Source organism: Mixophyes fleayi, chromosome 5 (assembly GCF_038048845.1).
Source record: "Mixophyes fleayi isolate aMixFle1 chromosome 5, aMixFle1.hap1, whole genome shotgun sequence".
NCBI lineage: Eukaryota > Metazoa > Chordata > Amphibia > Anura > Limnodynastidae > Mixophyes > Mixophyes fleayi.
The window spans coordinates 79,966,137-79,977,085 of record NC_134406.1 but is presented as its reverse complement, the minus strand read 5'-3'; the positions used below and the strand labels follow the sequence as shown (position 1 = coordinate 79,977,085).

The window sequence follows — 10,949 nt, the reverse complement described above, 5'->3', positions numbered from 1 at the left end:
CACTTTTTCTCTTTCTCTGCTTTCTATTTGACATTTATTTACAACAAACAGATTATTCCTGAAATGAACTGCTGAGGCAGTGAATGCCATGAAACAATGAAAAAGAATTCTCCATGGGAAACAGTACAAACATGTTGTTCTAGAAATGCATATGACAAGTTGTAATCCCAAAAATGCAACAACAAAAAAACCAAAAACTAAAATAACATTGAGAAGGGAATTCAAACTGTTTGAGAGCAGGGACAGTGTGGTGAGATTCTCCTGCAGCAATGCCTTTACCAAGGCGTAGATCATCTATCTTGGGGCAACAGACCCCTTTGGCCTCTGGAGAGTGTTCTGGGATTACCACCCATAGGGTCATCATTGGCAGCACCAGTAACCTACCCAGGCCCCCTGGGGTTTATGTAGGCAGTGCCCCAACTGGGGGTGTAAGCAGCCTTGGTACTCGTGTATCTCGACGTGCGTTGGGCATCAGCAGTGTTTTTATGCAGGGACTACGCAGCTCTGGACCACCTGTTCCTGTAGCCCAAGGTTTGGGGAGAGGAAGAGCTCCCACTTTTGAATCTTTGAATGGCTGCCTAGTAGAGTACATAGATAAAGTGAGATCTTTAGAACAGGTGAACCGTGAGCTGGAAGAACACATCAGGGTATATCTGGACAAAAAAGTATCAACTGTAAGCAGCTGGGGATCGCTCAGGGACAACTGGGAGAATATATACCATCAGGTAAGTGTTGTCATAAGTGGTTGTTGAAATTCTGTAGTACCAACGAACATCAGTGTACTAAATATAGAGTTATATATGAAATAGGCATAGTATTTTGTGCTTTAAAATTGTGGTTCTCTGTGCTATAAAAGCACTAGTTCCAATGATTCTTGCAATTATTCTATACACACACAATATAGAAGTATGATAATTAAATTCACAGTCACTTTTCCCACCCCCTCTGCTATTTAAATATAAAATCCTTAACTAATGACTGTTTGACTTGCTTTACATTTTTCAAATGTTTATTCAGTTTTGATAATCATATCTGGCATTACATTATAATTTTCTGCACTGGATAAAAATGTTAGGCTAGGGGAAATATGGTGGCTACACTGCCATGTACCTAAGTGAAGCTTTGCATAAATAGCACTATGATTTAGACTAAGTTTTAAAATGGAAGTCCCACTTACATAGACAATTATAATAAGGATTTTTTCCAATTAGTTAGAAGTTTATATTTACAAAAGGGGCAAAAAAGGGTTGACAACACAGCTACCTCTGTTGCTTTATTGTTTATTGTCATCAAACCACAGCTAACAGAGGGAGCTTGGGGTTCCCTGCTCAGATATACATTGTCTCCATAAACACCACAAATTCTTTCAGATAGGAAAAAGGGGAATGAAGTAAGCATTAAAAAAAAAGAAAACAACTTAAAAAAAAGCACATGTTTAACAGGCGACTAAGCAATTTAAATTTCCTATAGCAAATCACACTGATTCCTAAAGTTTGCCTGGTTTTCTAGTCTCAGTTTATGAAATGAGTGCTTTATACAAAGATTGAAATAAACAAATTGAGCTGTTAGATAAACACAGCATTCTCAAGACGCCTGGCTGAATGTTAATAATCCAAGAAAAATGTATTATCAGTGGCGCACGCAGGGGGGGTTTCTGAGTCTCTAGAAACCCCCCCCCCTGCGCTAACTATGTGGCCACTATTCTATACAGCAGCCGCGGCGCTGTCAAAGAAGCGTCCGCGGCGGTGCTGCATTGTATACAGCAGCTCTCTCTGGGGTTTTTTGGGGGGGTTTTTTTTGGGGTCGGCGACAATCCTCCGTGCGCCGCTGATTATGATCCTATACTGTGATCAAATTATCCTCTTGCCAGTAACATGCACCTGCAAAGGGCAAGCTCTCTCTAGAAATGCTGCTATGTTAGCACTGAAACTTATTAATTCGATGATGCTATGTGTTATCATACGGAGCACCAAGGCTACAGCTTCACTGCAATGTTTTTTGCCTATTTTAGGTTTCACCCTTAATAGACTTTCCTGAGGATTCATTTATAATTTTAGGCTGCCTACTTTGGCAAAATAAATAATAAAAACATTAGAAGCTATTTTTAGAGAGAGGATAATGCCCACATGGATGTATATAAATGAGACACATAAGACACTAATAATTTGTAGGAGAAAGAGGGAGCAGGTCATACTAGGTGGGTGACTATACTTTATGCCATCTGAATAACATTTGCTGAAGAAGTGTGCTGGGCACATGAATGTGTTTTATAGTAAACACTATGCAAATGCAGGATACTACACTTACCAGCACAGTACAATCAGAATCTGGATTTATGCATTTTTTTTGCAAATTTTATTTATCTAATAAGTACACCGCAGTTGACAAAGATAAAATACCAGTTTTCTTTGTTATAATGGGGAACATAAATAACATAAAAAAGGGAATAAGGGAAAGATATAGCATATCTGTGGAGTCTCTATAGGCTTCACTGCAACAGAATGTGTAATTACTGTATCCTCTATATGTAGCCGAACCAAGTAGCGGTGAATTCTGCTTTTCTGTCCAATGCGGCCAAATTGATATCCTCCACAGACACATAAAAAGTGAGTCTATTAATCATCTCCTGGTATCTTTTGAGAGTTTTGTATCACCTTTGTCCAGAATGGTTGGAGTGTGGCATTTTAAATATTGTATTGTACAGTTGGCCAATAGTAAAAATTGCTTCAGTGTAGTTGGAAGCTATGGGTGTAACTTTGGATGATTGACCTGTGCTGTGGAAAGGCTTTGCACCATTCCTGAATCCCATTACAAATTGTAACACAGGACACAGTCAATTCCTGCCCCAGTATATAGGTCTTATAAATTCTGGTCAAACTAGGTTGTACATTGTTAGAGATTTATAGATTTTATAAGAAGTATTACATAAAAAAACAATTTTGGTTTAATTAACTAAAATTAATATAACTTAACACACCCCTATTCCACAATTTTATGTAACTAAGAACAGTAATCATAACACATATTTTGTGTCTGCAAAAGAAAAGGAATTAGTTAGGTCATCTGTTTTATCTTTACCACCAGATGAGATTTACTCCTAAGAAACATTAGACCTGAAAAAAATCATCTGATATATTGTACTGTATGAATGGGAGGGAGAGCTGTGCTGCATTGCTTATGTTTGGGTGATAGAACAGATCTGTTCTATTATTGGTGAGACACCATCATGGCAGCCCCAATAAGAAATGTGTAAGATTGTAAAACTGCTGTAAGTCAATATAAAATGCATTTATTTAATTCTGTTTCTGTAAATTGATATCTCTTATATTGTGATTTTACTAAGTTTTGTGTTTAATTCCACTTTAAGAATCCTTTTGGCACCCTCAGTTTTTTTTTTAACTGATTTTTTTTTTATTGAGTTTTATAAAACTTTTAATGAGGGGGTACAGAAAAAATAAAAGGAAGGGAGGTAGACATTAATTTGGGAAAAGGGAAGGAGGGGGTAAATGAAGGAGGATTGAACACAACATTAGGTCATAAAAAAGCAAAATTTTAGCATAGACATGTAATAACAACACTGTAGTAGTTTAGTACGGTCATAACAATAGACAATTCTTCTTGTTGTATGCTCGTTTACACAACATCTGAACATAACCTTGGAGCTCTCTTGGCTTACTAATGTCTAGAAACTCAGGGAGCATCATTAATGCTTAGTTGTGAGGTTCTCATTCAAGCTCCCTCTCCCTCGTTCATATAAATATTTATTTATTTATATATATTTATTTATTTTTGAGATAATCAGTTTTGGAGGAAGTGGTTGTTTCCATGCTTGAGCAATTACAGTCCTGGTTGCACACCTGGCCCAACACATATCTGTCCAATTGTGGGATTGAGGGTGGGTAATGATGCAGAAGGGCAAACTCTGGAGAGGGGTGAACCGGGTGCCTTAAGATATCCCCTAGCAAATTGAATACTTCATTCCACAGAGGCCGTATTATTAGTCATGACCAAAAAATGTGAAAGATATCTCCTCTTTCTGTCTGGCATCTGCCTGCATAGATACATTTGCTGTGGGAAGTGTAAATCCCTCGATACCACTACAAAGTCGATAACATACCATTAAGGCATCTCTAGTAAAAACAGACAGGCTGTGGTTTGTGGGTCTCCAATCCTTAGGAGCCCATAGGAGATCTACCAGGGGATAGTCTGTATTACATGCTAACTCTAAATCTAGCACCCTCAGTTTTGAAGGCTGGTATGTGTAATATAGGCTTCAAGAGAATACAGTTTGAAAGCTGGAATCGTAGCTCCATTTTCAAGCCTGTCTATCAGGAACACAGGTTTATTACAATCCGTGTGGAGTTTGAAAGTGCTAGTTTTTTTATCCTTAGTCTACATATCATACCTCACAACATTTTAAAAAACAAACTCAGTACAATATAAGTCCCACCTACCATGCGACCAAATCACACCTAAATGTGCACAAATGAAATCAAACCACACCCATATTTACGCAAAGCCTAACCTATATTCTGATAGGAATGATCACCTTTTGAGGGGTCCAAGAACCAGGACTCTACTACTAAAATTGGAACTACTGGGAAGTATTTCAGATACCTTGGGCCTGATATATGTGTGGACGTATGTTTGTTTGGATAGCATATCTTGCGTGATTATGCAAAGCACAAGCCCAGAATCAAACTGTGCTAATGAGCGCATTTGTCAGAAGCAGGTGGACATGAGTTGCCTGCACTTACTACCCTTAAAACCAGGGGCGGGCAGGCCCGGGGGGGCAGACGGCTAATAGGGCCGGGGGGTATAGGGCCCCCCCGATGCAAAATACATAATTTCCCTCCGCGGCCGCATCTGATGATATCAGATGCGACCGCGTCATCGCACAGGCGGCCGCATCACATGACAGGGGATGCGGCCGCGTCATCGCACAGGCGGCCGCATCACGTGACAGGGGATGCGGCCGCGTCATCAATGATGCGGCCGCATCCCCTGTCATGTGATGTGGCCACCTGTCTGCCCCCCGGCTATCCCTCTCCCCTCTCCCTGGGCGGAACAGGGGAGGGATGGTGTGGACTAACATTGGCTATGTATAGTAAGTGTGTGTTAAAGCAGATTTGGTCGATTCAAGTCCTGTGTTTATCGTAAGTATGCTAATTGTCAGTAATATTTTTTTAAACCTGCTACAGGGCAGGTGTATATGATTTCTTCACATGGCTATATATTGTGCAAATTGTGGTGTTCCAAGTAGAATGGGGGATGACTACACTAATGTTCCAACTCCTGCACACAAATGGAATAGAATCATGTAATTTTCTTCAGTGGTTGGAGAATGAGCATGTTTTTCCAAATTAGTGATTCACAGAGTCTTTTTAGCCAAGCAAAACAGGCAAAATGTTTACAGTCTCGCAGGAGGCGGTAATTGGACCTCAACCCTACTTTTATTTGGATTCCTTTTTACATCTTTTAGGTATATCTCATCATGGAAGCACACTAATATACACATAAAGCTTTGTAATAAAAAAAAAAATCAAAATGTAATGTTGTGAAACGTAAAATAAAGGTAACCCAATGTCCCCTTTGTCACGGGCACTAGGAGTCTTTACCCAGGGATCACCAGGTGATGGACTTACCAGAGCAGTATAGATGGTAATATGGTGCTTTGGTACCGGGGTGATCACGGAACAGGAGACAGCAGATGGTAGAGAATGCTCGTGAAAGTCTATGACTAGCAGCACTGGTAATATATAGGTAGTAGTACACGAGGAACTGAATGGACAAAGGAAACGTGAGGGTAGTCAGTGGTCTGCGGTAGCAAGTTGTACCACTGCTATAGTGAGGAGGAATGTCCAGAAGCAATGAGAGCTACTCACGTGACTCTTTTGTTTGACCAGGTTCTATAGCCCCAAGTATCACATCTATTGACCTCTACATCCAGCAGCACATAAATACGCGTTAAAATGCATACTGTTGATACATTCATCTACTGCACCCAACCTCTCCAATTGTTAACTCTTAAATTATTACCTATAGAAAGAACGACAGAGACAACTTCTTGAAATTGGAAATTTAGCTCACAGTTTATTGAATTGGCGGTGAGAGCAAATTCCAAGTCAGCTAACAACTAATAGCAAAACCAACAGTGTACGGCCACAAGCACAACCACTGGTACCAGAACAAAGTCCCTTACGATTGGCTGATGCTAAATCTGGCGTCATCATGACTGCTTCACCTCTGGACTCACAATGACGAGCTCTCACAAAGCAGGTCAAGGGGTCCTTTTCACAGAGGGACCTAGTGCCAAGGTGCTTCGAAGGGGGCAGTAACGTGTGGCCAATCAGCCATAGCACCGTATGGAATTAGTCGCTGGCTGCAAGAGCTCTCCTGCCAAACTGTACATCCTATGTAAAATGAAAAGAATAGTGTACATATTAATACATTAGTCAGGGAGCGAGGAAGGGGATACATGAAGTACAAGAGATCCCACCCAAACTGTACGGAGAATATATGCCTTTGGATTGACCCTGTCCCAATCAAAACTTTCCTTGAAAGCCACTGCCGTTTTAAATCTGCTCTGCAAAGTTGCCAAATATCAGGGATTTGCAGAATCCGCTGCTTAATATATTTACACCCAGGGGTTAAATAAACAGTATTGCAGAGTTAGGTTTAATGTATTACAGTATAGCGATTATATTGAACAGTGTAGCAGGCGCAGATATAAAACAGTGTGCAGTGTAGCTGGGTTAAATATTACAGGGTTAGTTTGCAGGGTTAAATAATATATAGTTTGCAGAGTTAACAAAGGTATCTGGAATATGCAGAGTGCTAAAGGCATCCTGTAATGCACTGGCCTGGTCTTATATAGCCCAGGCCCCATTGTCTCAGCCTGCCCTTCAACCAGGTGGGGACAGTAGGGGTGATTCGTACCTAGCTCTGTGCAAGTGCCGTCAGGAGCATTCTCAGGGCATAGGTAGCACTGTGCACGCACAGACCACAGTTTGATTCCCATGGATGTTTCTGGTGCACCTTTACAGTGACATTTATAGTTTGGCCAGCATGAACATTTCGTCACAAGCTTTGCACAAACATCAACACCTGGATTGAGGCACGCTCCTATTTATGTGTATAACAGGCAAGTCAGCACAATTGCACATAAAGAATGTGCTGCATCTGCAAAATTTCTGGTTCATAAATTGCCACAATGGCTAAAAACGTTATGGCACGATAATTTGACAAAATGAGAAATGAGAGATTTAATTTGTACCTCAACAAGACATTTTCCACTCACAAAAAAATACAGATTTACTGAGAAATAAGGTTTTTATTGTAGAGCTCGTATGTTTTCCTGAAAAAATTTAAGTGAAATAAGCCCTTCTTATAGAGTTTCAATATGTTTAGTCACAAGATGGCAGCAGATACACAAGGTATTGTCTATGCTAATACAGCTTTATATGCATGTTTGTGGCTTGCATGTTATTTGATTGCAAGCTTTAAATACTAATGTAACATTTGAATCCTGGGAGCCTCTATAATAGCTGATCTGGTTATAGAATACAGGGTACAAAAATAAACAGTCTATTTCTCAACAAATCTCTCATAGATAAGGGGGTAAATGTATGAACATGCGGAAGTTTCCCTTTACAATGCAGCGCCGCTTGAAATTTAATCGCCGAACACGCTGAACACGCGGGTGTTTAAGAACCCGCATGTTCATACATTTACCCCAAGGTCTACTCAAATGCACAACAGGGAGAAAACAACACCAGTGGTGAATAAAGATGACCTAGGTCTCTGGGCTATACATATACCATGGGCCCCCACCCCACACGTAAATCTCAACTACATGTCAAACGTACATTGTGCCTCACGCCACAAAAAATTTTTCTAGCATTCTCCTTGTAGTTCCAGAAAGCAATAGGTGAAGGCCCCTAGGTACAAGGTACTTTGGGAGCCCCTGTCCATCAACCACTCCTGAACAGCCTCTGGGAAGATTGACGCCTGGAGTTCCATAACAGCCCTGCAAGCTGTTAAGAAAGGCTAAGACTTGTAGTTCTGCAATATCTGTGAGATTCAGTTTTACTACATACCTGCCAACTTTACTCCTCTCCCGCGGTGCAAAGTGGCAATCACATCATCCACTCACAGGGGCTGGACCAAAATAATGCAATTCAATTGTGTCATCAAGGCCACCTCTCACCCACTTCAATAGGAAGTGGGCAGGATGTGGGAGGATGACCTGCTCTTTCGGAAGTTCCAGGAGAAATACTCAAAATTTGTGAGACCGCCGGACATTCCAGGAGTGTGGGCAAGTATAGTTTACTATTAACTAGACTAGCTAATAGTACACCTAGAGGAGAGTTTTTGGGGGAACTTTAAGTCCCAACCTGGTAGCTTGTGGCCACCTGGAAGGACATGCTAACACTTGTAATTCCAGCTAAATAGTCTCTTGCTATTAGAGCTACCAGTTTTTTGCAATTACAACTCACTCTGGGTGCAGGGTAGACTGACTCTTGTAGTTCATGAGACCTGTTTTGGAAGTATCAATCTGTCAGCTTACCCTGCTAGACCTTTCAGCTGCTAGGATAGGCTACAATTTATAATTCCACAAAAGTTAGTAGTAATTTGCATAAGCCTTAAATGTACTAGTAATTAGCATAGTTAGTAGGCAACATGAAACTCTCCAAAAGTCTCAAACTGTCCTGCCAGCCTCTGAGAGCAATCCCAGGGTAGGATGTACCTTTTGTGCCCTACTAGCTATATATTAACTTTTACTTTTTATTTTTCAGCTGGGAGTAGTAATTCATTGTTAGTCACGCAGTGCCTCCCTCGTGAATAGTGAAGGTGTGGACAAGTCCATACACATAGAAGCACAGACAACAGTTTTGTAGACACCCCACCACCATGCGCCTAGTGCTGGATATTGCCACCAATGCAGCAGCCTCCAGCCCCCTCCACCCACACACACACACACACACACACACACACTGCTGTGAATGCTGTCTAGTGTTGTGTGACCGTAAAGTCTAGGTATGTATGACTGCTCTGACCAGCAAGAAGCTACAAGCTCTCTGCTATTTTTTATATATTTTTTTTATGCATAGTCATCCATAGCCTCCCATGTATGGCCACTTAATGGGCCTAATCCTTTTTGGATGTACTATTTAATTATGATTTAAAAATAATGATCTGGCTTACATGTAAATAAAAATTGCAGGACTATAGCAGAAAGCATAGAAAAAAAGTATTTAATTATTGTATCCTGTTAATAACATAGTCATTCATGAAAAAAACAGTAAAACAATAAATAAATATTTAATGAAATTCATTCATGAGGAGGTTATTAATGTCTACTGTACATAAAATGCATTTTTACAGTTGCTCATGATCTAGCATACATACGTAACCGTCATCACTGTCAATCGGCACTTACACATAAACTGTAGCTGGTGCAAGTGATACAAGTGATACAACAAAATACCTACATACCTTAGAGATGCCCAAAGCTTGAACCAGACACTGCTACGTGTACTTGAGCTTGGCACGCCTTTACTGTACATTTACTACGTGCATACACCCCTTCTACTCCCCATCCCGCCCCTGAAATCATAGGCTGTTGTAAGTGTCCTTTGCATTTGATCATTAATTGTATGTTCTTGCTTTCACTGGTGTATAGTTTGTTTCTGGACATGCACAATGCAATTTAACGCAAAATACAGTAAGTATCAACATTTATGTTCCTTAATAAATCAGGTCCTGACTCCATAGAGTGAAATCTCCCTATGGTACTCAAGGCACCTTAGGGATCTTGCTTAGTTCTCCTTAGAGTTCCTCAAGCTTTATTTTAGGTTAATCTACTTTGACAGCTTCAGAGCTACTCTACTTATAACCTAGCAATAACCCAATGTGTAAATTGAATTCCCTGCCATTTATCTCATACTTGCCAACTTTTTGAACCTCTGCTCCGGGAGATCCTGGAGCAGAGGTCATGTGACAGAGGTAGGAGGGGACGTGGCAACGCTACTGCGTAGTCCTGTCCCCTGCTAAGAAATGCTAAAATACATGGCATTTCAAAGCAGGGGACGAGATACAATCGTGTCATTAAGCCCTGTTCCCATCACATTCAGGACAATGCCTGCTCTCCCTGGAGTCAGAGGTCGGCTGGGCTGGGTGGCAGGGGGGCATATGCTCCCCGGTCGGTACCATTGTAGGCTACCTTGGGTTGGGTCACTGGGCCACCTGCATTTTTTTTCCCATTAAAATAGGCTGTTGAGTCGAGTTTTGTCCCCCGGGCTAAAATTTGCCAGCCCTCCCCTGCCTGGAATCCAGGCAAGTATGATCTATCTCCCATAGCGTTCTCTGCTAGAAGCTAGTGTTTCCTGAAAAGGAAAACACATCAAGAGGGATCATGATGCACTTGGCTGCTTTTTTAAAAATTCAACAGGGAGCAATGCCTATAAAATTGACACTTTGCATGGTGACTTAGTAAGTACAGTTGTCCCACAAGAGGGAGCCCCCCAATTCAGAGGTCCACACTTTTCAAATCTTGCAGGGAAACTGTTTAATTTCAACATATTTGTTTTGTCTACAAAATAAATACATCCATAGGTAGCAATTTAGAAAGCAGTATTACGGTTCAGCATGTTACCGTACATTGATTCATACAGAAATAAAAGAAATATAAAAGACCATGGCAGATTATACTTTTTACATATAATAACAATTTTCACTGACCACAAAAACCTTCAGTATATTCAGGCCGCCAAAACTCTAAATCCTCGACAGGCCCGCTGGGCTTTGTTTTTCACCCGGTTCAACTTTCTCATCACTTACCGTCCAGGATCAAATAATACCAAGGCTGGTTCTCTGTCTCGAAGCTTTATGGCATGCCATCCTCAGCCTCCTGACCCGCAACCTATAATTCTGTCGACCTCCATTCA

At 40.9% G+C, this 10,949-nt stretch overlaps 1 protein-coding gene across 1 annotated transcript in view; it reads left to right on the top strand.

Annotated features, from left to right (window-relative positions):
* Positions 1-245: 245 nt before the first annotated feature.
* BFSP2 (beaded filament structural protein 2) overlaps positions 246-10,949 on the top strand; it is a 33,603-nt gene continuing 22,899 nt past the window's right edge. Inside the window, exon 1 of the mRNA XM_075211272.1 lies at positions 246-725. Within this exon, the coding sequence (XP_075067373.1) occupies positions 270-725 (456 nt within the window). The 5' untranslated portion in view covers positions 246-269. The remainder of the gene's footprint in view (positions 726-10,949) is intronic.